The sequence below is a fragment of the Streptopelia decaocto genome (genome assembly GCF_964273445.1).
Source record: "Streptopelia decaocto genome assembly, chromosome: Z".
Classification (NCBI taxonomy): Eukaryota; Metazoa; Chordata; class Aves; order Columbiformes; family Columbidae; genus Streptopelia; species Streptopelia decaocto.
This window is the reverse complement of record NC_138657.1, coordinates 72,354,684-72,381,871: the sequence shown is the minus strand read 5'-3', so window position 1 is coordinate 72,381,871 and position 27,188 is coordinate 72,354,684. Positions and strand designations below refer to the sequence as shown.

Sequence of the window (27,188 nt, the reverse complement as noted above, 5' to 3'; positions counted from 1 at the left end):
GTCACACACAGGACCTGCCTGCCTCGACTCTTCTGGGATGCGGGGAGTGGGGCAGGAAGGGTTGGCAAGTGCAGTAGGTGCTGCCCCGGGAGGGCACTGGGGAGGAGGGACCCTGCGTCCCGGGGAGAGAACCCCGTGTTCCTGGGAGAACCGTGTACCAGTGCACCCCGTGGGGAGCGATTCCGAGCCCAGCGCCCCGGGGCAGCGGGACGGCCAGACCCGCCAGGGTGGCCCCTGCACCCCGGAGGGGACCGCGCACCCCGAGGGGGGCTGCGGGGAGCTGCGGGGAGCGGGCGAGGGGCCGCCCCGGGTGCGGGGGGCGGCTCGCAGACAGGAAGCGTCCCGGAGCGGCGGCGGCAGATTGGCAGCGCCCTGCTCCAATGGAGCGGCGGCGGCGGCCCCGGCGGCTTCGCACCGCCCGCGCTACCGGCCCCAGCCAGCCCGGCGCGGGCGCCCCGCCGGCCCCGCTCCCGCTCCCGGCCCCGCTCCGCCGAGCGCCATGGACACATAAACGCGGTGCCACGCAGGAAGGTAGGAAACCCTCCCTGTCCCGTCCCGCCGGCACCGAGGGAAAAGGCTCACCGCCGCCCCGACGCCGCGGTGAGGGGCGCACGGCTGCGGGCAGGCTGCCGGCGCTGCGCAGGCAGGCGGCATCCCCGGCTCTTTGCCGCTCATACTGTGAAATTTGGGGGGGGGGGGGGGGGGGAGGTACACGTGTCCTCGCAAAGTAGCTGGCAGAGACTTGGCCTCCCGCTTGCCCCCTCCTGCCGGGGATACCCACTGCTGCTCCCTCTCCTCCACCCGGCGCGTCTCCGCCTTGCCCAGAGATGCTCGGGGGATAAACTGAGTCCCCGAGGTGGGAACTTTGAGCCCCTTCCCCAGCCTTCCACCCGAAAATTGAGCCCACTGTGTCTCCGCAGTGAGTTTTCTGGAGAAAGACTGCAACAGCACCAGGCAAAATGCACCCCTGGCAGGGCCCCCCTTCTCCTGGGGGGTCCAAGGAGGGAAAAGCTGCTCCCAATTATGAGAGGCGCGGAAAGAGATGCCTTCCCATGTGCGGGCACTGGCAGGGCTTTTTGCCTGCCTTGTCCCTCCTTGCCCTGGGACGCCATCTCAATCACGACTTCTCTGTCCTGTGCCAGCCCCTGTGGGCACCCAAATCCAGGCTATGCCCACTGCCACCCTCACAGGATGGCCAAGTCACACTCTCTGGCCATGTCACCCCCTGAGTCCCTTCCCAACTCTGGCTCTGGGCACCTAAGGGGGCCATGGGGCTGAGCTTGGCTTGGACATCACTTTCAGCAAACCCAGACTCTGCTGTGACAGGGCCAGGTGGTGCCTTGAGAATCTCATTTGCCTTGTACTGGGTCTCCATGGGGAGAAACTCAGAGCTGCATCAACTCCCGGACATGTTGCTGTGCCCAAAACAGTGTTGGATTGACTGGCGTTGGTGGTGTAGCCGGTGCTGAGCCGCCCAGGGCTGGCGGAATGCCTCGGGTGCCAGGAGGTGCCAGCTCCTTGCAGGCTGCAGCCACGTCTGGCCGCTGCGTTTGCAGGAGGAGGTGGGGTGTTTGCATTCTGCTTCTGTTTATAGGAGAGCAGGTCACGGCGTGGTTACGCATGGGGCTGCACGGAGCCCACGGCGTCTCAGCCTGGTGCAGAGGAGTCTCGTGGGGAGCTGTGAGCGATGGAGGCTGAGCTGACAGGGCTCCTGGGGCAGTGATGGGGACAGAACATGCCCACAAGGTGCCCCTAGCACCCACACACCCTCTGCTCCACCGACCTGGCACTTTTCTAGGGCAGTGAAAGGGGCCATGTCTCCTCTCCAGAGACCTGTGAACTGACATTGGCAGCTGAAGTGACGTGGAGCTGGGGGATAGAGGTTGTGGGCAGAGCTGCATGTCACCAGTGGTGGGTTGATGGGGTATGTGAGGTGTGACAGGATAGGGGGAAAGCGGTCCCTGGGCCAAAACCTGGGGGATGAAACTGAAGACAGAGGCTGCCTTCAGGAGTCTGAGAGAAAAGCAGCTCTGGTTTTGCCCTGCCTCCTACTGTATGAGCTTTGGTCTTTTGGGAACCTTGCAGGGAGGGGAAAACTTGACTTGATTATATCTGATAAGCCACTTTTTCCCCATCCCAGAGAGCTGTCCCGGCAGTGGGGGAGGAGGATGCTTGGCCGAGTGCAGGCTGTGTTTGTGAAGGATGAATGAATGACTCACAGTGTGGTGAGTCTCCCCGCCATCTTCATCGTGATAGCAGTGGTGGTTCCCCTTTGCATTATCCCTTTTGGGTATATCAGAAGCTGTCATGCTGGGTGGGCAGCTGTGCAGCTCACAGCTGTATCCTCTAGCCTGCAGGTACCCTGCCTTCGCTGCCCTTCACCCCCGGCTCGTCTGGACCATCCAGAGTGGGAAAACCCCCACAGGTGGTGATGGTGCACAGCACTCTCACCTACCATGAACTAGCTGAGCACTCACTTCAGACCCTCTCTTTCCGCTCTGCTCTTGTTCAAAGGCAACTCCAGACTCTTCCTGCTCATGCAGGGCTCAACCTCCCTCCGATTTCCTGCCAAATGCGTTCCTGGAGAGTTTATTCCCCCGTGAGTCCGTGCCAACATTGTTGCTTTAGTTCAAGACCTCTTCTCCCTCTCCAGTGTTTACCCTGCTGTATTTATAACTTCCTCATTAGGTTAAGCAAGCCAAAGGAGTCTTGCCTCCTCTTCTTTTGCAGATTTGGCCCTGGAGGAAAACCCCTTGTGAGATGCTTCCCTCAGGTGGGGGCAGGTACCAGCTTGTGGCTTTGCTTTTCTCCCTTCTGAAAATTTCAGCACCTCTCTCAGCTTGTTTCCCCTCTTCTTGTCAAGGTGTGGGAGAGGATGGCTCTGCCCCTGCTGAAGGTGTAACCAAGGACAGAGCTTGGATGGGATGGGAGCTCTTCCCTACAGGCAAAGCACCAGGGCCTCGATGGCATTTGGGATGCTGTCACAAGGCCAGCATCAAGAATTAGCCCTGGGATGTCTGGGGAGACTTGCTGGGATGTTTAGAGAGTTTTTGGTTTTTCTAAGTGTTCCTGTGGTTACAACAGCATCGCATGTGTGAAAATCACATCTCTCCAGCCGGGGATGTAGTGACCTTGTGACCCAAGTTCCTACCAGCAGATATCTCTGCATCTCCTCATGATGGTTTTCTGCTTCCATCCAGGCTGTAAAGGTGGTGAATGGTGCATATGCCTTGCAGTTGTGGTTGACTCGTCTTCTCCAACAGCCAGATTCCCATGGACCATTTCCATGGAAAAAGGAAAATTCCTCTGGAAATTAGAAGCAGGTTTGCAGTGTCGGGGATTAGCGTGTTAACAGGAATTATCTCTCAAGTCTGGCTGCTTCCCAGGTCTCTGAATCACCTCGACACGGGAGTGGGATGGGGTGAGCTTCAGGCTCTTTTGGACGGTCACAGCACCTGCAGCTCTAGAAGCAGGTACCAGGCTCTCCAGTAGAGGGGAAGGTCTGGGCTAAAAGGTGTGATTCCTCCTTCTCTCCAGTGTTGTGAGACTGGCACATAGAAAAAAAAGGAACTTCCAAACCTCTCCTCCTGTGTTTGGGTTGGGGAAGGTCCAGGAGAAGAGGAACCAGAAGTATATCAAGACTTGATTCACCTCTGTCCTATCAGAACTGTGCACTGTGGTCACATCTGACCACAGTGGAGCTTGGGTTTGCTCCAGCAAGGATGGGTTCTTGCTGAAAAAACTCACAAGGGATTTTGGAAGGGTTTGCTAGGGCTGTCTGGTCAGGGGAAGGTCACTTGCGCTGGTGCCTGGCTTGTACACCTTTCCTGAAGATGTTTCTGGAGATGATGAACATGGGCTGGAGGGACCTCAGGTCAGACCTGGCATGGGCAGATGTAGAACTGGCCTGTGCGGGCAGCAACAGCCAGGGGCATGCAAGCAGGGCTGTGCATTGATCAGGAGAGGGGAGGATGCTGAAAGCTTTTTGGAAATCAAGCCGGGGCTCACCAAAGGCTGCTCAGCTCTGGTCCCCTCCTCTCCAGAGGAGAGGAGACAGCCAAAATAGAAACAGCCTAATAAAAATGGTTATGGACCCACAGAGATTGCCTTATAGGGAGAGGTGGAAAAGTTTAGGCTCCTTCATCTAATCAAATCCTGATGGTGGAAAGAAGGTCATTTGGGCATCTTCTGGTTTACCCCACCTCCTAAATTGAAAACAAGAGATCCTGAAGCCTTGTCGAAAAGCCAGTGCTAGAGATGCACTGAGGGGAAGAGGGGATGGGAGAAGCTATGGCATCTTGGGGAGGGTCTCCTGACTTCAGCAAAAAGGGACTGCCACCAAATCCCATCCCACCTTGGGGACCTCTGAACAGGGCTCGGGGCTGCAGTCTGCCATCCTGTGGGCAGCCCTGAGGGGTGTGGATGTCCCTGCAAAGGAGCACGTGAGAGGCGATGGGGGTGGCGTGGCACCCCTGCAGCACGTCCCCGCAGGCTGGCACGGCAATTCCCGTCCAGCTGTTTCCTTCACCTTCCTGTGCTTTCACCAGCCCCTTCCTTTGGGACTGAAAACTCTGCATGCTTTGTCCTGGCCAGACCGATAGCTGCAGCTGGAGCCGGGGATGTCACCAGCCCCTCTTTGATGAAAGCTGGCATGGGCATCAGTGCCTCTTGAATTCAGTAACACTGTGAAAGGCGTGATTCAGCCATCACCTTCCTGCAAAAGTAGCTAGGAAGAAATCAAAAAGTGTCCTCATGCAGGGTCTCCATCACAGGCTGGCTGGGCACCGTGCTGGTGTTGCGACAGAGCTCCCAACAGCTGTGCTGCAATGGCCCTGCAAAGGTCCCTGGGGATGGCTCGGCCGTGGTGGCCTGGCTTGGCTTTGCAAAAGCTGCTGTCACGCAGGGTGCCCGGGCCAGCTGGCATCTCCCCAGACTTTCTTGCAGGGCCAGGGCCAGCCCCCAGCCCCTGGCAAAGTCTGCAGGAGCCTTTCCTTTTCTTTCCATGAGTCTTGCCTGAGGCCTCAAGGCTTAGGAGGAGCTGGTGGACCCAACCAGCTGTTGCTCCATACTTGTCTTGCAAGGGCCAACACGCAACCCCAGGGGGTTCCTCAGTGCTTGGGCTGCTTTTGATATTTTCTGCGAGGCTCCCAGGGAGCTGTTGTGTAGCTCCTCTGAGGCTGGTCCACCCCATCCCAGCTTTGAGTATTGCAGCTTTATGGCTGGAGCACAGCTGCATGCAGGGAAGCATTGCTTTGCCCCTCGAGTCCCTGATCCTGCACCTGGCTGCGTTCCCCTTCCCCAGCTGGGGCTGTGCCTGGGGTCCTTGTACCCCAGCACCCAAAAACCAGTTTGTTGCCTTCGGCTCCCGAGCTACCAGGTTCCTTCTCCCCACAGCACCAGGGGTGCACACGGGGAGCAGGATGCAGCCCCCCCAGGTGCCTGTGACCACACAGGGAGCAGTTGGTGTGATCTCCAGAGGGACCAATCTCTGGGAGCATCCTGTTGACAGAGCTCTCAGTCTGCTGCAGATCCCCATTCCTCCTTCCCAAACGGAGGCTGCAGATACGTGCCGGGCTCTCTGGCAGCTCCAACAGCTGGACAGCTTGCCTTGGAGATGCCTTGGTGGGCTCCACATATCCACCGAGGCGCTGAAGTTTGGACTTGGAGTGGTCCAGGAGGAGGATGCTGAGATGCCTGGGCTCAGGTGGAGCAGCAGTGGTGCTCGTGCTGTGCTTGGGACGAGTGAAGGATGTAAGGGGAGCAAAGTCCGTGGGGAAGGTCATCTCGGTTTTCAGCCCTAGGGTGCGGCTGCAGGAGTGAGATGGGTGCTGAGGCAGTGTGTCCTGCTGTGTCCCCAGATTGTGTCCCCAGATTATATCCCCATGAGACGTGTCCCCAGCAGGGTAGTTAATGGTGAGCAGGTCCAGCTGTGCATGGAGGATTTTCTTTCTCCAATGCCTGGAAAGGCCCTTGAAGGCTTTTATTCACTTATTTTCTCTGTCTGCCGAGGGGAGCGTTTAACCCTCCTGGGGTGTGCAGTGGACCTCAGCAGCACTGCCAGTGATGTGGCAGCTGCATCTCGACCGGCAGCAGCATTTCAGGGATGGCAGCGAGTACCTCTCCACCATCCCTTGCCGCAACCAGCGGAGGGTGGAGTGGGGCCGGAGGCAGCATTTGTGGCCAGCTCTATGAATTTCCAATTACCGTCTCGCCTTGCCGCTGCGTGAGAGGTTCCTGCACCTCATTTTTGGTGAAACAATCCATTTTTCTCAGTAAAGTAATAGCGTGGGCAGGCTACTTGCTGACGGAGAGCCAGCAGCCAGCACCAAGGAGCCTGTGTGCCGGGCTGCCGGCCGTAACCACCTTCCCCGGGCGATGCAGGAATGCTGACCTAATAGAAAAGACATTTAAAGAGAAGTTCTGGAGAGCGGCTCTGCTCGAATTTGGCTCATGCACATGGCTGCTGGCTGCAGCGGGGTCTGTCTGTGCCTCAGCAGGTCCCAGGGACCAGCACGGGCAGAGGGGACATCCCTGATGGGAGCCAGGCACCAGGGCACGAGCCCTCCCAGCTGTCCATCGGCACAGCAGCTGCTTTATTTTCTGGAAAAAAAGGCTGCTTTGGGTGGGCTGTCGCAAGCTGTGAGCTGAGACTGAGTTTAGCGCCCGGCTGCGGCTCTCCCAGGGCTGGACACTGCTTGCATTTCACTCTGACGTTTTCCAAATGAGATGTTTTGATTTTTTTTTTTTTTTAATTTTATTTTATTACCCACCCCAAGGTAATGTTTGGAAGGCAAATTTAGCTCGATTTAACTCAAACCATTTTAAAAAAGTAAAACCACTGAAAACTAAACAAGGCCTATCATTTAGAACAAAATGTTTTGGTTTTCATTTTCCTCTTGGCACGAAAAACACAAACTTCTTTTTTCTTTTTTTTTTTTTTTCTTTTTCCATTTTCCTCTTGACCTACAAACAAGTTTGCTTTTTTTTTTTGTTCCTCCTGGTTGTTTCCCAAGACTGCTCTATGCGATATGTAGCCAGGGGACAGGCAAGCCCCCGTGCTGTCCCTGGTGGGACGGGGGTCCCAGGGCGGGTGCTCCCCTATTGAGCCCGGCGTGGTTTTGCGAAGGCGAGCAGGAACCGCTCTCCTCACTGCCAGCATTGACTCAGCAGGAGCTCCTTGTGGAAAGGGGAGGCCCCCAGGGGTGGGATTTGAGTCTGTCCCGGGTCTCCTGGAGCGACTGAGCCCCGCTGGTACCCAGGCTGGGCACAGCCGTGCCGTGATTGCTGTGCCCTGCTGCCGGGCATCCCTGCTGGGAAGGGCGAGCTCTGGCATTGCCTTCTCTCCTTGTTTATTCAGGTTTAAAATTAATCTGACCTTCTACCGCTCAGGCTTGTGCAAACACAAGCATGTCCCTGAGTGGGATCTCCTGCTGGCCCAAGGGGAGTCCTGTCTGTCCCCAACTTTGTGCAGTTACTGTGCCCTCTGGGTGAGGTCCCCAGCAGGACTGGGGCGTGGGGCAATGTTGGGGCACCCGCTCCCACTGTCATTGTGCCAGCCCCCTCCCATCAAAGGCACCTCTGGCTGTAAATCAGGGCACGGTTAATCCTCCGGTGAGACCTGCCAGGAGGCTGGGTGCCCAGATCCGGCGTCTCTGGGCTGGGCAAGAGGTGGCTACGATGCCTCCATCTCAGGCAGGAGTCCACATGCCAGAGCCAACGATTGTTCCCCAAGCCTTGACTCCCTCCGTCGCCCACTGTCCCACTGCTGTGTCCTCCATCCTTTGCCAAATCTCAGCTCTCCGCCCTGCCCCAGCCTCACTGGGCCGTCGGCTGGGCAGGGGTGGGAGAAGAGATGATGGGGCGCAGTATTGGGGCCAGCCCTGGTGCAGAAGTGAGCGCCCAACTCATCCACCACCTGATTTTATTTTATTCCCTTCTCAGTGCCTCGCTGCATACCGCAGCCGTGCTTTTTATAGCCCCCAGCTGCAGCCTCTGCGTGCTCCCGGCCAGCTCCCCGCTGTGGCCTCGCTCGCTCGGTGCCAGCAGCCCCGGCCAGGGCGGGGGGATGGATGCTGTCCCCGGGGTCCCCGCAGCGGTTCAGCAAGAGGAGAGCACGGGCTGCGGAGGAAGGCAGATAATTAAACCCTAACCCGGAGCCACGCTCCCGTGCCGGCGGAGGCGTTTAAAGAGCCGCATTAGTCACCCCCGTCGCAGCCGGCGCGTGCCGTGTGCCAGCCCGGAGGCGAGCAGCGGTGGCCTGTCCCTCACCATCCCCTCTGGTGCTGCCCAGGGGTGTTTCCTGCCCGCAGAAGCTGCCATCTCCTCCCATGAAATATGGCCAGTTTGCTCCTACCGTGGGGGGTGTCAGCAGTCCCCTCTCCACCCCCAGTTCTGCCCCTCCAGGCTCTGACAGGGTTGCACTGCCGTGAGAGGTTAAAGGGAGGTTAGATGTTCATGCCCGCTCCCCAGCAGGGCTTTTATGAGCACCTGGGGCTTGCCACCGTGTTTCTGCGTCCTGCAGACGTTTCTGCAGCTGGGATGTTGCTATGGGGTCTGGAGCAAGGAAGAGGAGGTGGGATGTGTGGCTTGGTCGCAGGCTGCACGCCCAGAGCATCCCTCTGTTGGGATGTCGGGTTTGCAAAGCAGGGACAGACGGCCAGTGGGCAGGGACCAAGCATCCTCGCTGGGAAGCAGCAACAGGGGGGACGCGGTGTCTCCCTCCCTGTGCTTTCTCCAGACGTGATTTCACCGCCGCGGGGAGGGAGCGTGGCCAAGGGACGGGTCCTGCTCGCCGCAGCGGCACCCAGCTTGCTCGCTGGGGTGTTAGTCATTTGGGCCGTGGCTGGGGACAGGGTGTGCCCGGGGTCCCCACAAGCTGGGGGGACCCGCGGTTTTGGGATGCTGCCAGGGAAAAGGCAGAGGAATGTAGAGAGGGATGGGGGGAGGTTTCTGGGCTCACAGCTCACTGTCCCCCTCCTCAGTGCCCTGGGGAGGGGACAGAGGGCAGCAGTGAAAACAGATGTGCACTGACCATCTCTGGCCGAGCAGTAGTGGCCGGGATGGGACCGCCTTTGCCGGGCTGACGCCCGCAGCTGTTTCCCGATGTCCTGGCCATGACTTTTCAGAGTTAGGCACAGCAGCAGGAAGGCAGAGGAGATGCTGAGGGGAGGCAGCATCCTGTTGCAGGGATGGATGTGGGGAGATGTCCCAAGGAAAGGGCTTCTGCAGAGGTTTGTGGGTCCCTGGGGATGGAGAGAGAGTCTGAGGTGCCAGGGAGCCACATGAGACCCTGCCATGACCCCTTGCTCTGCGTGGGTGCTGAGGGTGTTGGATGCCTGGGGCTAATTTTAAACCTTGGCCAAAACACCATCCGGCTTGTTCTGCCTCCGGCAGGGAGGCAGGGAGAGGCCAGGCAGTGAAATACCAGCAGTGCTGCCATGTGGCTGCTGCCAGGCAGCTGGGGCCAGGCAGCCTTGCCTGCACACAGGGAGGGCAGCGGGCAGGGGAAGGCAGGGAGCTGCAGGGGTGTGGAGGAAGGGATGTGCAGGGGTGGCTTTTCAAAAGCGCCAGCTGTAATTTTAACCTGGTGCAGCTGGCTGCAGAGTCGGGGCGGGGGGGCGCGCTCCTAAATCTGCTCCCACCCGAGGGTGCTGGGCTTCACCCTGTCAGGGTTGGGGGTCTCGCCAACAGCACCCTGGTCCTTGGGCGAGCCGGGGGTGGCCGGGGGGCTGCGGGAAGGGGAAGCTCCTGGTACTGCTGGCCAGGTGCTGAGCATGCCGGGAGAGGGGAAAGCCTCGGACACTCGTTCTGAAACAAGGCTGCCCTTTTATTCTCCTTTACGACTGCATTTTAATATCCACAAACACCCCTCCCTCCCCGGGCTGCTGCCAGCAGAGCCTGTATCGCCTGCGCTTGGCCTGCTGAGAAACCCCGGCCAAACCCTGGGCCCAGTGCAGGGGAGAGGATTATTTTCCCCCCTCGTTGTTTTTTTTCTTCTTTTTTTTTTTTTTTTTAATATATGTTTTCTATAGCTCTAATTGGACAGGCTTGAGCCCCAGCCAAGGCAAACACACCTGGGGGAACCTCGCCTTACAGACCCCATCTGCTGTGTCGGGAGCTCTGCTCCCCGCACAGCCGCTGCCTGGCCCCTTTATAGGGGAGGGGGCTGCTGGGGGGGGCGGCGTAGGAGCGCTCCCACACCGAGCCACAGAGCAGCCTCCGTGCAGCAGGAGAGCCCAGCGAGGCGGTGCAGGGAGATGGTGCAGAGGCAGCGGGGCGCCCGGCAGAGCCCCGTCCCACGGCGACACTCCCGTCTGGCGTGGAGCTGAGGTATCTACTTTCCCCCCGGTGCTGCTGTGGTGACACTGGGCTCTGCACCCACCGGGGCAGGATGCTGTGGGAGGGGGACACAGTGGGTACCAGAGTGGTTTTGCTCTGCTGGGGAGACAGCATGGGTGCATCAAGGGGTTGTAGCCCCCAAAATCTGCTTGTGCTTGGGGAGGGAGGGCGTGGGGTCTTCCCAGCCTGTCTGGGTATGTGTGTTGGGCTGTGGGACCACCTACCCGGGGACACCCTTCCAGGGACCGTTCGGGAAAGCAAGCAGGGGACATCAGCATGCCAGACCACCACAATGGGTTGCACTGACAGCCAAATCCACACTGGGCTGAGCTTTGGGTACTTCTTTCCATGACTGCTGGATTTCTTGTGGGGCTTTGTAGCTGTGTTTTTCTCCCTCTCATTGTTTCAGGGGCCACCATATAGTCCCCATTGCTGGTAGCCTGAGCAGCACCAGGAGCCCCATGCTGGGGTCTGGTGGGTCCCACACCACGTCTGTGCCTGGCTGGAGCCAAGGGAGCTCTTGGGGGTCTCTGCTCGGAGTCCCATCTCCTAGGGGACGGGGGTGCACACCCTGACTGTGTTATGTGTGCCAGGGAGGAGCAGCCCCCTTGGGGGGCATCATCACCACAGCTCATCCTGGAGGACATTTGCTCCTCCACTGTGTTCTCCGCTCCATCCCCAGGGGTGCATGCAGCTCCATCTGCCCCAGCAGAGAGCAGACGGCACTGGGCAGGCATCACTGCTGCAAACTGCCCTCCCGGTGCCTGGGGTGCTGCTGAACGCTCCTCTCAGGAGCTCCAGCAGCCCCTTCGCCCTTTATCCCCTGGCTGGTGGAGCAGAGATGCCTACAAAGGGAAATACTAGGTGCTTTGGGGTGCAGCCCCCAAGCCCTTTGCACCAGCATTGCCATCTCAGGGCAATAACAATGCTAGGCGACAGCTTAAAATACAAAAAGCAGGATCCGGCCTCACCAGGATCTGTGGGCTGGGCTCGGGGGGTTGTGCAGGCTCGGATGTGCCTCTGTCCCCCTTCGGCTGGAGGATTTCCCTATGCATGGGGGGATTTTGGGGTGCGGCTGCTACTGGTCCTTGGTGCCTCTGGCTGTAGCCAGGGCTGTGCAGAGGACAGCTCAAGCGTTTCACAAAGGATTTTGGAGCTGCCTTGGCCTCCAGTCAGAGCAGGCTGCAATGGGAACATTTCGAAATTCTTTTGGATGAGGAAAATTCCACAGGCAGCCCCCCTCCAGAGAAAGTTTGGGATGGCTGAAATGTTTGGAGTGAGAGGCTGTTTGCTTTTGTTTACTCTGAACTGTAACACTGGGGGGTGAACAACACCCAAACAAAACAAAAGGAAAAAAAAAAGAGACAATAGGAGCCTGTAAACAGAGCTGGCCCAAGCGGGGCTGGGGCGACTCTCCAGCATCATGGAAGGAGATGTGTCACCACATTCACCGTGTTGCTCTGCTTTGCCCCCCAGCTCGGATACGATTGCACTTAATCTTTCAAGAAATTTAGTTGTTTGTTGGGTTTTTTTGTTGGTTTTGGGTTTTTTTTCCCCAGCAGAAAGCGAGTGGGTAGATGTTTTTCCAACCTTCTCAACTCAGGTAGGGCAGACCCTCCATCCCCTGGCCCTGAGCTGCAGCCCCCAGCCTTGGCAGTGGGCTTCTGCCCCAGCTTTTCCCCACTTCTTGCCACTTCTCTACCTCTCCTTTTGGCTTGGGGGCTGCCATCTGATTAATCTGGCATGAGGCAGGGGGCATGGATGCTGCTGCAGCTAAGTATTTCCCCAGCCTCCTCCCTGCCATGTGCCTTGCACCCTCCTGCATCCCCCGGGCTGCCTTCCCTTAGCAAAGCAGGCAAAGTTGCCTCCAGACTTAGAGAAGACAAGCCACGGTTATCCCATCAGGTGTCAGAGTCTGGCAGCGGCATCCCCACATCACACATTGCCAGGTGTCTGCAACTGCCATCCTCACCCCACATGGGGACATTGCTGGTGGGGTACAAAGGGTTAACAAGCCACCCTTTGATAGTGGCTTTATTTGTCCACCTCTGTGGCCCTTAATGACATCTGAAATCCCTCTCCAGCCCAAAATGGATTTTTGTTTTGCAAAAGGAGCAACAGCACATGGCGAGCTGGGGGAGCATTTGTGTAAGGTGAGCTGTTTATTTTGGCTCTGCCGCCCTGCAGTGTTTTGGCTGACCCGGGCACCTTCGTGCCTCGGGGATGGAGCTGAGCCTGATGGCTCCCAGGCACAGGCCAGCTTTGGAGCACGGGGAGCAATGGGGGGAGCGCCAGGTAGGGAGATGCTGTGGGTCCCCTCTCCTGCTCAGGGTTCCCAGCACCAGCCTGCAGTTTCTCAGGAATATCAGGAGGAGCTGGGCTTGCATGGGGCATACACATCTGTGCATACACATATGTTCGTCCCCTACATATATGAGTGCATATGCTCTTTTGTCAGCTCCAGGGCCAGCTTATGGGGGCAGTTTTTTCTGGGGGGGTTGAAATGCTGAGGCACAGGCTGGTACCCAGCTGGTATCCATCATGCTGGCAACCACAGGTTCACTGAAACCTCTTCCAGGCTGGGCTGAGCCCAGGAGCAGAAAAATATCCCAAATCCTAAAATGTTCCCGGGACAGGAAGAGCCTTTCCCACCCTGTTCTAATCACAGGGTGGCCCAGCTCACAGCCGGCGTGTCACACCCGTGTCCCTAGATCCAGCACGGTGCCTGTCCCATGACCCTGTGCTGAGGACACTGGGGACACAGACCCCCACAATCTCTATCCTAAAATTAATTTTCAGGCCATAAAGAAGACCCCCGGCACTGAGTTTCTTTACAGCTGGGAGATTATTTTTAGGAATTTCTCTGGTGCGTGGCTTCAGGGGGGACCGTGGGGATGGGGACAGGGAGGGGGGGACCTCTTCTCTTCCCCCCTCCAAATGCAATGCTGCCAGCTGGCACGGCATCGGGACTGCTGGCTGCTAACGGGGCCCTTGCTGTTTTGACCCTTGCCAATGCCTCTGGTTACAACCAGGAGCCAGAGACTTCTCCTTCCCATGGGAAGGAGCAGAGGAGGGTGGAAATCAGGGCGTTGAGATGGGAGTTTCCTGGCTGGTCTAAGAGAAAAGCCTGACCTCCATGAAGCTACCACCATGCCAAGGTGTGTGGCGGCTCCCTGGGCCCCCAGCACCAGGTCCAGCTAGTGGCCACCAGCCCCGCAGAGGAGAGAGGTGACCCTCAGGATGTGGGGGGGTGTTTTGGGCTTGGCTTGGGACACCAGTGGGGCTGTGGTCGGCTGGGCATCATCAGGGGATGTCAAGCAGGGGTTGGTCAGGGTTAAATGGAGATGTGCATTGTACCCGGCTGTGCAGATGAACTGGTGCCCTGGGTGGCATTGGGGTTAAACCTGTGTTTGGGCCAAGCTGGGATTTAACCCCATCTTTGGAGTGGACTGGTATTAACCCCACTTCTGGGCTGCATTGAGTTTAGCCCCACATTTTGACTGTGCTGCCCGATGGCTGGGCTGTCCTGGGTTTAACGTCATGTTTGGATTGTGTTGGGGATAACTCTCTGTTTTGGCTGAGCTGGAGTTTAACTCCACACTTGGGCTGAACTGGGATTAACCCCACTTCTGGTCTGCATTGGGTTAAGCCCCGCATTGGGACTGTGTAGCCCCAGGTTTGGGCTGAGCTGGGGTTAATGCCACTCCTGAGCTGTGCTGAATTTAACCCAACACTTGGACTGCATAATCCCATATTTGAGCTCTGCTGGGTCTAACACTACGTTTTTGCTGAGCTGAATTTAACCCCACTGCTAGACTGTACTGGATTTAACCCCACGTTTGGACTGTGCTGGATTTAATCCCACACCTGGGCTAAATGGCATTTAATCCCACTCCTGGATTGAGTGGGATTTAAGCCTGTTTCTGGGCCAGGTGGGGTGTAACCCCTTGTTTGGGCTGCCCTGAGTTAGGCCCCACACTGGGACTGTACTGAGTTTAACCCTGTGTTCAGGTTGCACGCAGGGCTTACTGGAATGCGCTGGGAAAGGCTGCAACTGATTTTACTGGTTTAACTGGGGCGATTCCAGTGCGCTGGCTCAGCCCAGCCTGGCATGGTGCCCCCACTGCCAGCAGGCATGGGGGCCCATGGGTGCTCAGCACCCCACTGAAGGGTTGCAGAGGAAACAGCTCTTTTTGTGGTCCCCAAGGCAGCAGAAGGCCTGGGAACAGCAAGTGGGGGTTCTCCGCTTGGCTTTGGGGAGCATCACCCTGGCAGTACCCCAGGGTGGGCGAGGAGTTGCCCCCAGGCACTGTGGGTGGTCCTGTGGGCTGTGCGTGGCCCCAGTGGCCCTGGAGGTGGTGGAGGACATGGTTCCCTCCCTGCTGGCACCCATCGCTGGACTTTCTTTGGGCACACAGCAGCTGGGAGGGTACCAGCAGCATTTAGGGGACAGGGATGGCTGTTTGCAAGGGACTGTCCCAGCAGTGGGGTTGAGGCTTCCCCCTGCTCTGAAGTTGCATGTTAATGCAATGATGATGGAGGTCACCAGTGGTGCTGCTGGGTTGGTGGGCAGATCAGCAGCCACATGGATGGTCTCAGACCATGCCACAGCTTCTTGGGCAGGGCACAGGCGCTTCTGTGGGGCTGCCAGGGGGAGGGGGGTTTAGCAGGTGCTGTACTCCCAAGCCTACAGGACGGCAAAGAGGGGGAAATTCCTGCTGCTTCAAAACGCTGCCACCCTTGGCCACAGGTTTCCCATAGTGGGCGCCAGCACAGAGGAGAGTCTTGGGTGCAGGACCAGGGATGCTCCCCCCAGCTGAGGGGCAGGAGAACAACGTGATGCCATCTCCAGGGTGTTAGAGCTGGATGGAGTCAGGCATCGCCTATTGCAAAGCAGCTTTTTGCAGGTGGGTGTCTCTGGCAGGGCCAAGAAGGCAGCAGGCAGAGCATTCTCTGGGTGATTTGCTGCATCTCTATTGCAGCAATGCTGCTCTGGACTACCCTGGGGAGAGGTTAGGAGACCCCTCAGTTTTCTCTGCTCGGTGGGGAGCATGCCCTGTCTCCCCACTGCCATCCTCACCCCTGTGACTCAGCATCGTCTGTTTTTGTCTGTACCACCGCCACCCCCAGCTCTGCATGCGGCTCATTCTCTTTGAAGAGTGACTTCAAATGAAGCAAAGCAAAAAAATACCCAAAACAAACTGTCTTTCAAAGTGCCGAACACAATGGAAAGTTGGCCTCCCCCGGGAATCTGCGCCAGGCTTTTCCAGGCCACGACGGGGGGACTGTCACACCCCATGTGGGTGTCGGTGCCAGTGCACATGACTGAGATTTTGGGGGATGTTTTAACATGCAGTATTTCAGTTTGGATGGACAAAGGGGCCCACAGCACGATTTCTCCCCACGGCTCCCAAAATTTTTGGATGAGCTGAAATGTTGTCCAGCGGGACAGCAGGGTCAGTGCAGGATGGAAAGTGGCACATTGTGTTTCTGTTTCACAGCCCCTGGTGCCATGCATGGCCTGGTCACACTGGCCATGATGGTGACAAGAGCGTCCTGTGCTGAGGGAGCAGCATCTGTCACCGCTGCCCTCCCTACAGGGACAAGCCACAGCCCCAGGCTGGGTCCCTCTGCCCCGGCCGTGACAGGTCACCCAGCCCCGGGCGGGCAGCAGACGCCTCTCGGGTCTGGATTAACATGCAGGGAGGAAGAAAAGCTCCGATTGTTCCCTCTGTCCCGGCTCAGCTCCAGCGTCACTGCACTGGGACTCCCTGTCTTGCAGACGTGTCACTGCCAGTGCAAGCACAGAGGGATGCCTTCTCCTTCTGTATGCCCATCGTGGGGGTGAAGAGCTGCTAAGGAAGGTGGTCTGGCAAACCACCTGTGTGTGTGTCATTTGCACGCCTGTTTTCCCATCAGTGAGGGAGTTTGGTTGCAGAAAGTTCGAGGATCCTTTCTGGGCAGGCTGTTTTGGCCCCCCGCCACACCGACACACCCGTGGGCTGGGGGAAGCTCTGGGTCTTTCCCCGCTCTGCGGCTCCTTCCCCTTTTGTTTGTGGCCTTCGGGCAGGCGAGGAAAGGCTTACCCTGTTTCTGCTCTCTGTGGTGATGCTGGGCTGTGGCTAGGTTTTGGCAATGCTCAGCCGGGTCATTTACTGAGCCAGTGTGTGCATCTGTGGGGTAGGAGGGAGTTCGGTGCTGTGTCACTGCACTGCAGCTGCCCAAAAGAGCCTGTCTGAGGCAGGGGAGCTTATGGGGTGCTGGGGTGAGGATGGGGAGCTCTGAAGGGGCCCTGGGACAGAGGTACTGGAGGGGACGATGTAGGGTGGCTCTCAGAGTGGGTGATGGGGAGATCATGGAGATCAGTATTTGGAGTGCGGTTGGGGACAGGGTCTGCGGAGATGCCCTCTGCCACCACATAGAGGCCTGGGGTGCTTCTGGTCTGTTGGCAATACCACCTGCAGCCAGGTTGGCTGGGCAGAGCTTGCACCCTTCCCCGGGGATGTTAGCAGTGTCTGGATGCAAGTCATGCCGTTCCCACACCTTTTCCCTTGTCCACCCAGGGGAAGATGCGTTTCAACATCACGGCTCTAGGGTCGTTTTTTGTTTTTCATCTTTGGTCTTGAAGCACTCAGCAGCCCTGAGGCCTGTCAAACTCGTGTCAGCAGTGAGCCAGCGCCCAGAGCGCGTCCTCCTGCCACACAGGGGCATGGTGGGCAATGGACGCAGCAGCTCTGCCTTCACCCTCCGCAGCGCTTGCATGGAAACTCAGGGTGGTCAGGAGAATAAATGATTTTATTTTAAAACTATTTATCTCTCTCCACACTAACACACTCTCCCTTCTCTCTGACCCGCGCCCATCCCATTAACTCTAGCCCACGTGATGTTTGGAGTTATTTTTGGTTGCTGCTTTTAAGTGTATTTTAAGTCTCTTTTTTTTTTTCCATCACCAAAATATTTTACTTTCAGGCCAAATGTTCCCAGTTAGTTACCAGCATAGCTTTGGCAGAGACCTTTTAACTGATGTTTCTTGGGAACATTTCTACGAGTGGTTTGGTAGGAAAAGCTTATGACAGTCTCAATGAATCACTTATGTTTGGAGATTGTGTTTGAGGCTGCCTGGCGTGTTCAGGACAGAGCTGATGCGGGGTGCCACACACCTTCCTCCCTGCACTTGTTGGGTTGCAGCACATCGCCTCGTAGCTCTAATTTCCTTCACCATGTGATTTGGTTTGCAGCCATGGGCTTCTGCCCATGGGAGAGGAACCGGCAGCTGCTCTGGGGTGCATTTGCAGGGCTGGGGCATCCCTCCCTGGAGCCCCTTGACTGTTGAACCTGGGTGACTCAGGGGGATGCAGATTTATACCCAGAAGCTGCATCCTGCACTTGGGGCTGGCAGGGACCTCACTTTCTACTATGCCCTCAACCCTTGCCTGCCTGCGTCTGGGAGCAGAGCACAGTAATATGGGTGTAAATAAACAGGCCTTCCTTTTTTGTGGGAGGTGGGCAGGGAGGGTCTTCTAGGGAGAAATGATTCAGCTGTCTGTGCCCGCTGGGGGCGGATATGGCTGGCTCATAGGGACAGTGTGACGCTGCTGGTATGGATGACATGATGCTGTCCAGGACGGCTGCCCTGGGGTGATGCTGGCCCGGGCAGATGGGGTGATGCTCACTGGGATGGACAGGGTCATGCTGGCTGGGATGGATGCCCTAGGGCAGTGCTGGCTGGTACAGACAGAGCAGTGCTGGCTGGGAAAGACAGTGGTGCCGGCTGGGATGGACAGGGTGATGCTGGTTGGGATGGACAGGGTAAGGGTGGCTGGGACAAACAGGGTGACACTGGCTGATATGTGCAGAACAATGCAGGCTGGAATGAATGCCTTAGGGGATGCTGGCTGGCACAGACAAAGGAATGCTGGCTGGAATGGACAGAGCGATGCTGGCTGGGATGGACAGGGAGATGCTGGCTGGCACAGACAGGGGTGAGAAGACCCACGTGTTTGTCTGGGGTTGACCCATGGAGAGCGGAGTGCACACCCCTTCCTCAGCATCCCCCTCACTGGTGGTCTCTGGGTGGGAGGAAAGGATTTCAGGGCCATTCTTCCTGGACCCAGATACTTCAAGCATCCCAGAAGGGCACAGACCTGCACATACCAGCCCTGCAGCAAGGCCAAGGATGGGCAGTGATGTGGGACCCCCATCCAGCCCAACTTCTAGTAAGGTCTGATCTCTCACAGGCATGCTGCCCTGTCTGTGTGAGCCTATTCAGTTCTAATTGCTGTCTCCTGCCACATAAAAACAGGCCAGAAATTCTCCTTAGTCCCTTCCTGCTCCAGCAGCACCAGCTCAGGTCTCTGGACCACCCTGGGGCTGAGAGCCAGCTCAGGCTCCCAGCACAGGACAACAGTGTAAAAGAGCCCTTTGTCTTGCCACCCCATGCAGCCACAAGGTCCTGGTCAATGTTTGCCCTTTGCATCCCCCCTCCAGGCATGGGGACTCCTCAACGGCTCTGACAGTGGAAAAGACCCTGCCTGCTGTCCTGGATGGTGTCACAGCGGTATGGTCCCCATGCTGTCCTGAGCAGGACGCAATGAGAGGAGGGGGAGATGCAGGGTCTGTGGTCCTGCAAGGATGCTCTGGGCTGTGGGCCTTGCCCGATGCCCCATTGCAGGGGATAACACCCTCTCCCTCCCCACTCTGCCTCCTCCAGATGCGCAGTCCCATCCCAGGCCTGGGCAGGGTGATGGTCTTCCTCGCAGCAGCCCTGGCGTCAGCCTCCCTCGCCATCCCCGAGGGCTGGGAAGAGGAAGGTAAGCCACCCTCCAGGCCCCCCACGCAGCCCCCACATCCCATGGGGACCCTGAGGGCACTCCATTCCCCTCTGGCAGGCACAGACCTACCAGAATCAGGGTGTACACAAAATGCAACCCTGTGGCGATGGGTGTCCTCTGTCCAGGACCCCACTGCAGCTACCCCTTGCCCAGCCCCAACTGGGACCAGTCCTTCCCAGTCCCGCATGGTGGCAGCTGTGTGAGGCAAGACCCCACAGCCAGCACCCCTCATCCCAGGGCTGGGATACAGCCCCAGGCTGCCCACCATGACCCACAGCCTTGACATGGGGTGGCACAGGGTGCTAAGACCCTTCTGAGGGTGTGTGTGTCCCTCTAGGTGTGCAGTATGGACAGGTGGGGACAGACGTGACGCTGTTGTGTGCCGGTGCCCACTCCGGGTAGGTCTTTTCCGTACGCGCTGGGAGATTTATCCAATGGGATGGTTTGCAGGTGGTAACCCCGCAGTCCCCATCCTCTAATGCCACTTGCCCGATCTCTCCTCCACAGCTCGCTGGTGCAATGGAGACGGGCAGGAGCTGAGGCATTGCCGGAGGGCTCGGCCATCCATCACGGAGCCCTGGTGCTGCCGCACGCTGGCTTGGCCTCTGCGGGGACCTACAGCTGCCACAGCGAGGATGGTGACCTCCTGCATGCTGTGTCCCTGTGGCTGGGGTGTGAGTAGCATGTTCATGGGCTGGGTATGGGGGGTGTGTGGCCCCATAGGAATGGGCCAGCAGTACCCACACCCCTGGCAGAGGCTTGCCAAAGGAGGACTTGTGGTGACCCAGGGGTGCCTGCATGCTGGCTGGGCTGCAGGATGGAGGACGTCTTGCTCACTGTCACTTTCCCCCCCAACCCCAGACCTGCCGGGAGTCCCCTTTGTGTCCTGCAGAGCATCCGACTATGAGAATTTCTCCTGCTCATGGACCTCCAGTGTGGAGACCTTCCTCCCCACCAGATACATCACCACCTACAGGTGATGTATCCCTACAGTGCAGGGGTTGGGGGATTTATGGGGCGAGCCAAGGGTCCCAGCCAAGGATAACCACCAAATCCTGCCAACCGTTGAACCCATGGTTCTCCTTCTGACCCAAGGACCATGCTGCACCTCAGAGTATGTCATGTTTTGGGATAAGCAGAGCACAGAGCATGTCTTGCTCCAAGGGTGGGCCCCCAGCAGACTGGGGAGCTGGCACACGCAGGCTCCCTCCCTGCCAACAGCTCTGCCAGCACCGGAGGGGCTAGAAAAGAGAAGCAGGTCATCTGCAAGCTGCCGAGTGCTTCGGAATGCTTCAGAGTGAAAGAAGCCCCGGCAGTGTCACTGCTTCTAATTATCCCAGCAGGCCAAATTAGCGGGCTGCTTTTGAAGTCAGCCGGAGCTCATAAAGCACAGCCCTGCTAAAAGCTGCAGGAGCAGGGGGCTGAGCAGGGCTCAGCAAGGAGGGGGCTGTGGGAAGCCAGGGGCTTTGGGGGCCATAGGGTGAGGGCTTTTATCAGCGTCCCTGTGCCTTTGCTGCTGCATGATCAACATCAGGTGGGCAAGGGTGGTCCTGCAGGGCAGCACACCACTATCTCGTTCCCCTGGGACTCCTGTTCTGCCAGGCTGCTCACCAGCGGGGCTGGGCGTGGCGTTAGCTCCATCCCTTGTGCCATGTCACCCCTGTATGTCAATGTGGGAGTGAGAGGCTGCTCTGTGGTGTGGAGGCCCCTGTCCTTCCTCTGGGTCATGATGGGGATGTCTTCATGCTGTCCCCTCATCCTCACTATCTGCTTTTGTGTCTCTCTCTGTGGCAGGAAGAAATCACTGACAGGCGAAGAGAGGCGGAGGTAGGACTGAGTGCCCACCCTGGTCCTGCTCCCTGGGGGCTGACCCCTGTCCCAAAGGCTCTGCCACTGTCCTCAGCAGGGTCCCTGAGATAAGGGCTGAGTGTCTCCATGGTGGAACCAGCTCCCCAAGACTGGGGCTATGGGAGAAGGGTTTGCCCCAAGGAGGGATCTTCCCAGGAGAAACTGTGGGACTGAGATTTAGGTCACTTCAGTCCCTCTGAGAGGGATGTGCCAGGCCCTGGAGGGGTGAGACCAGGTGCCTGGACCCTGTCTGAGCCATAAAGTGGAGCTGCCTCTTCCACTGGGCTCTTGGTATGAGGGTCTCCCCACATGGCACCTCCTTGGCAGCACTGGGACACTATGCATGATGGGGACGTGTCACTACCCCTTCTCCTCGTCTGCAGGAACAAGAATGGGCATGTGGGACCATGCCTGCAGGATCCGTCCCACCCCGGCACCTGCACCGTCCATGGGTCGGAGTTCTGGAGCTCCTACCGCCTGAACATCACTGAGGTTAACCCGCTGGGATCCAGCTTCCGCCTCCTCGATGTCACCATGCAGGCCATCAGTGAGTCCCTCTCCATCAGTCTGTTTGTCCCCATGTCTGTATATCACCTGGGCATCCAGCCCTGGGTGGCAATGGGGAGCCCAGCTCCCCTCTGCATGGCAGTCTGGTGTGACAAGGGCTCCCTGTCATCTCCCACACAGTTAAGCCAGACCCTCCAGAGGGGTTGGTGGTGGAGCCCATCCCCTTGGCCCCACGGCGGCTCCATGTGAGCTGGAAGTACCCGTCATCCTGGCCCAAGGAGCCCCACTTCCAGCTGAGGTTTCGACTGCAGTACCGGCCCGTCATCCACCGCTCCTGGTCCGTGGTAAGTGATGGGCGAGGGAGAGCAAAGCCAGTGTGGGAGCAGGGTGGGTATGAGGCCGGGGGTGGCAGCGAGGGGTGCACCCTTCTGCCCAATATTTCCTCTCTGCCTGGCACAGGTGGAGACAGTGAACCTCTCCGAGGTGATCACAGATGCCTTTGCTGGGCTGGAACACGTGGTCCAAGTCAGTGCCAAGGATTTCCTGGATGCGGGGAACTGGAGTGAGTGGAGTGCCGAGGCACGGGCAACGCCAGTCACAGGTGCGAGTGGGACAGGCTGAAGCATTCAGCATCCCTGCCAGGTTGTGCCACCCCTCCCAAAAGCCCCTATAGCACTGGGCTGCCCTGCTCTAGCTTGGCACCCATTTCCCCAGATATCACCCAGGGCAAGCCCCAGTTCCTGGAGTCCCTTAAAGTTGACCCAAAAAGCTGGTCTCATGCACCATACAAAAACTGTGCTAAGCATCTCCCAGCCCCATGGCAGGCTGCAGCCCTGCTGCTGCCATTTGGGGTTTCTCCCTACAGCCTCAGGTCTCCTGTAGCACCAGTAGCACCCCGGACACCCTTGGGCTGACAAGACCTTTGGGGCACAGAGGCACCCTTCTTTGCTCCTCCCTGTGCGTCCCTGGGGTGCTGGCCATGATGCGGGGTGAGTGATTCCCACCCACTCTGTCCTTCCAGACCCAGCCACTGCGACGAGTGAAGAAACCACTACAGATCCCAACCTGGAGAGCCTGGCTGAGGAGCCCTCCCAGGCTCCCAACCCTGAGCCCATCAGTGAGTAGAGCTGGGGGTGGTGGACAGGACTGGGGACTGCACACAGGCAGCTGCCTGCCTGTGCACACCTGTGGCTGAGAGTAATGGGAAGGGTCTCTTGCCCTGTGCCCACACGTATGTGGGGTGCTGGGATACCCCGGGAGCTTGCAATAGAGTCCCCCAGGTGCCAGGGGTTGTGGTATCCCTTGACAGTCTCTCTGTCCCAGACCGCAGTGACCCCCTGGAGAAGACGGCTGTCCTGGTGTCCCTTGGGATCTTCGCCTTCTTTGTCCTGGCTGCTGTTCTTGTCATCACCATCCTCATATGGTAGGTTGGGTTTTGAGAGGTTACTGTCCCCAAACCCTCAGCACAGGGTGCCCCATGTCCCTCGAGCCCTGTTCTGGGTTCCCTGCCCAAACAGACTTGATGCCAGCCCCATAAGGTGCTTTATGCTCCTCTTGGTTCCTTGCCACGTCAATGCGTCTTGCCAGCACACCCCACCAGCTGCAGCACTGCCCAGCTTGCTGGAGTCATTCTGATGAGCCCACATCCATGGGATCTTTATCTGTATCCCAAAAAGATGCTGCTGTCAGTAACATCCCCCCAAAGCCTCCTGCCTCACTGGGGAGTCTCACGCCCCAGAGTCAGCACAGAGACCCCTCCAGATGCCTTTGCCCCCTGGCAGTCCTGTCCCCAAGAGCTGCCTGCTGATCCTGTCGCTGGGTCCCCTCTCATCCTGCCACAATTGAGCGATCCCTGCCATGCTGTGGCTCTGCTGTTGGTTTGTCTCCATCCCAGCCACGCTCTGTCTTGTGACCAGCTCCTGTTGTAGCTCTGGAGCTGACCTGCTGGAGTGGCATGGCACAGCTGGGCACAGCTGGATGGGGATGCAGAGCGGGATTACTGGGGTTGTGGGCAATCCTGGTGCACAGGGATGCTGCTTGAGGTCCTCAGCCACCTCTACTCTGTCCCCAGGCTCCGGGTGAGGAAACACGGCAAGGACAAGACAAAACCCAACTTCTTGGTTACTGCCACCCACTTGAAGGCACTGCCGAGTGAGTCGGGGTGCAGGGGGAGTAATGGGAAGGATGCAGGGGAGGGAGTGTAGTGTAAGGGGCAGGTCAGCGATCCCCCTGACCCCCTGCCCTCTCTCTTGGCAGAGGCCCAGATCCTGTAGAGAGCCTTGGCCAAATCCCGCTCCCTGCACCCACTCGCCCACGCCTGGGACTTGATGCCACTGCTGGTCCCCAAGGACCCCACACTTCCTGGGTCACCCCACAGCTGTGGACATTGCCAAAGCACCTGGGGGTGCAGGATGGACGCTAAGGAGAGAGGCTTTGCTCCCAGGAGCTTTGGGCTGCCTGTGCCTACCAGGAGCTGGCTGGAGGCACCTCGGACTCAAGGCGGAGGGCCAGCCCCACCGCCGGGCGCTGCTGAACACATGGGGATAAAATGCTGAGCCAGCCATACTTCACTGCCTAGTGTTGAGGGGGACCACCCATGCAGGCTACCAGGGGATGCTGAGCCCTGCCGATCACCCCCCACCAGCCACCAGCAGGTAGAAGGCACCTCCCCCCAACCCTCTGTCCCTCTCCCCCATCCCTCTGTCCCCATCCCCCATACTGTGGCTGGACGAAGCAGTGATGCCAATAAAGGGGATAGCGATGGCACTGCCCAAGCAATACCCCTTGCAGATGGTGCTGGGCCAGGGGAGAAGTGAGTGGCAGCAGGTTTGATACCAGCTTGGGGACGGTCCTTGCAGGAGGTGCACAGGCAGCAGAACTGGTCCCCAAATAGGTCAGCCCCTTCCCCAGGCACCTGGAGGGGCTGAGAGAGACCCTTTCCCAGGCCAGCCCTTGCCATGTGCCAGAAGAGGATGCAGGCAGCTTCCTGGGACAAGTCCCCTGCCCTTGCTAGCCCAGCAGGAGGGATTGGACCCTCTGCACAGCTCCCCTTGCTCAGCATGTGGCCCCCTCCCCCTGCCTCCACCAGGCCCCTCTAATGGCCTTCTAATGGCTTCCGTGTGTTGGCACCTCTCGACCCCAGGGCTCAACGCCAGCAGCCCAGCGAGATCCAGATGGGCTGGGTGGAAATTTAGGCAGTGGCAGTGCAGGGAGCACAGGGAGCAGAGCCAGCAAGGAGTGGGTCCCTGCGGCTGCCCTGACGGGGAGATGTGTCACTCCTGGCTGGGCCTCAGGGCTGCCCTTGAACCTGGGGTGCAGAGGGATCCTGGAGTGGGGTCCTGGTGAGGACTGGGTTGGAGGGGACACGGGCAGGGTGGGCATAAGGAGACAGATCCTGCCTGGGCTTCTGGACCAAACAGACGCATTCCCGGGTGCATCCCAGAACTTGCCAGCTCCAGCTGTGTAGTGCTGCCATCAACTGCTGGACTCTGGTCTCCAGCATCCAACTCAGCCAGCACCCTTTCTGATATGGTCACCCTTGTCTCCCCTCAGTCCCCAGCGTGCCATGTGCAGCTCTTTCTGCTTGGAAAACCACGTTTGTCACCACCAGATCCCGCTCCCCCACCACTATGGAGGGGATCAGGGCTGCGGCTGTCCATAGGATGCTGTTGAATACATGTAACGTCCATCCCATAACTGCAGCTCCAGCGTTTGCAAACTGAGCTCAGGCTGTTTCCCAGCACTTGATGCTGTTTTAAAGGCTGACGCCTGCTCAAGACTCAGGAGCACAACAGCCAGAAAATGGGCGAGTGTGTGAGCCAGCAGCTCCGTCCCCTGTATCCTGCCTGCTCATAAACTCCAGAAAGTCCAGGCATGCTCCAAACAGGAGATTGCTGGTGGCCAGGGGGAGCAGAGACCACCGGAGCCTTGCACATCCACAAGGCAGTGTGTATCTGCTCCATGCAGACAAGCTCAGGTGTGTAGATGAGAAAGGCTGGGCAGAGGGGACCCAGAGCTGCACTGTCCCCATGTTTGCTTTGTCCATTTTCTTAGGCTGGGCTGGGCAGTCAGTGGGGACACCCATTTCTGGTGACCAGAGCGGATTGAGGGCAGGGGATGCACATCTGGTCCTCATCACTGCATCCCACTGCCCTTGGCCCTGGAGGCTGGCCCCTTTCCTCTCTGATGGCAGCTTTAGAGATGGGACCTACCACCTATTCGGCACCTGGAGGTACAACGAGCAAGTGAGAATTTGCACTCTGCTGTGAATTCCTGCCTGCCCACACCATGTCTGCCTGCTCGGATGCCCCGTGTCTGAGCCCCCTCCCCAACAGCCTATAGGCAGGATGTGACCCCAAGGAAGCAGCAAGCCCAGTGCTTGGGGGACTAAAGATGCTCAGTGCATCCTGTCCAGGGGGACGATGCCCTGGCACTGGGCATGGAGGAGCAGTGCTCTCCTCTGGACCAGTGAAGATGCAAGAAGGGAGGGCTGGGGTGTACCAGCAATCTGGGATAAAGGAGAGGGCTCCAGATGCCAAAGTAAACTTTGCCTTCAAGCCGTGAAGAAGAAAAACAGGAAGGGACCATGAGAGCAGGCCCAGTGCCGGCACCTCCCTGTCCCACTGCGGGGCCAGGGCACTTCCTCCGGGGCTCGGGCTCTTCGGTGGCTTGTGCAGCTGCCCGGCGAGCAGGAGGCTTCCTGCTGCAGGCTGGAGCCCTGCCTGGACGCACCCTGCCCGCAGTAGGCAGAGGCACTTCCAAACTTGCCTTGTTGCTGTATCCCACCCTCCTCAGGGCGGATGATGTGCCAAGATCACAGGAAGGGAGCTTGTACGAGCCAGGCCTGGGGATGCTGAGCCTGTGCCAGGGTGAAGCAGCCTGTGGGCTGCCTCTGCGAGGAGCAGGGTTGGGTCCAGCTCCCTGGCATGGGACAGGCACCAGCCCAAGCCCAGTGGGAGAAGAGTGCAGAAGAACATGGCCCAGGTCCTGCGGGGGGCCCAACATTTCTGGCAGGCAATGCCACATGCCAGGGGAAGGTTCTCAGTACTGGGGTGTAGAAAGTCTGGTGTCCATGCTCTGTGTCTCCATCCTGCACAGGGTGGCCCCATCCGGAGCATCTCTTGGGCACCAGCTGTGTGCAGGGCTTGTTTGGGAAGGCAACAGCCTGGGCCAAAGCCATTGTGGTGGGCCACCAGTTGTGGACAGTTGTGCAGCGGTGCCTGGGCTGCCTGACTGACACCGACCCTGCCAAATATCTGGGCTGGCTCTTGGGCCCAGCCTCCTCCTCTCCCTGCCTCACTGCCAGGATCAGCCTGCATTTTGCAGGGGAGGAGGCGAATTGTACAGGACTGTGAAGCAAAACAGTCTCAATTTACCTCTCATTGCTGCTCCTGCTTCTTTCTCCGCCACATCCTGAGCCAAGGAAAGAAGTAAAAGCAACTCTGGAAGATTGTGGAAGGCACAAAACATATATATGTCACAAGGCAAGGGAGAAAGGAATGGGTACACATACAGCCAGTGGTTCAGAAGGGAAGGAAGGATGCAGGGATTGAGGGAAGGAGCAGTAGAGATGTATAGCTGGATGCATGAATTGGTTGGCAGAGGGAGATGGGGATGGATATACAGATGGACGCATGGATGAATGGATGGATAGGCAGTTTGGAC

At 58.3% G+C, this 27,188-nt stretch overlaps 1 protein-coding gene across 1 annotated transcript; it reads left to right on the top strand.

The window, feature by feature from the left end:
• Nucleotides 1–447: 447 nt before the first annotated feature.
• Nucleotides 448–25,356, top strand: IL11RA (interleukin 11 receptor subunit alpha). The gene is made up of 13 exons (XM_082074871.1): nt 448–531; nt 19,049–19,148; nt 19,507–19,567; nt 19,677–19,843; nt 20,031–20,145; nt 20,964–20,996; nt 21,401–21,564; nt 21,705–21,868; nt 21,984–22,125; nt 22,546–22,641; nt 22,848–22,947; nt 23,596–23,675; nt 23,781–25,356. Exons 2-13 carry the CDS (start codon nt 19,049–19,051, stop codon nt 23,795–23,797), a joined length of 1,239 nt encoding a protein of 412 aa, XP_081930997.1. The 5' UTR covers nt 448–531; the 3' UTR covers nt 23,798–25,356.
• Nucleotides 25,357–27,188: the final 1,832 nt, after the last annotated feature.

Excerpts from the sequence above, each read along its gene's own strand:
- IL11RA (XM_082074871.1), top strand. The coding sequence starts at position 19,049 with ATGCGCAGTCCCATCCCAGGCCTGGGCAGGGTGATGGTCTTCCTCGCA. Across the intron at positions 20,146-20,963 it reads AGATACATCACCACCTACAG|GAAGAAATCACTGACAGGCG; the intron begins GTGATGTATCCC and ends TCTCTGTGGCAG. Across the intron at positions 21,565-21,704 it reads TGTCACCATGCAGGCCATCA|TTAAGCCAGACCCTCCAGAG; the intron begins GTGAGTCCCTCT and ends TCTCCCACACAG.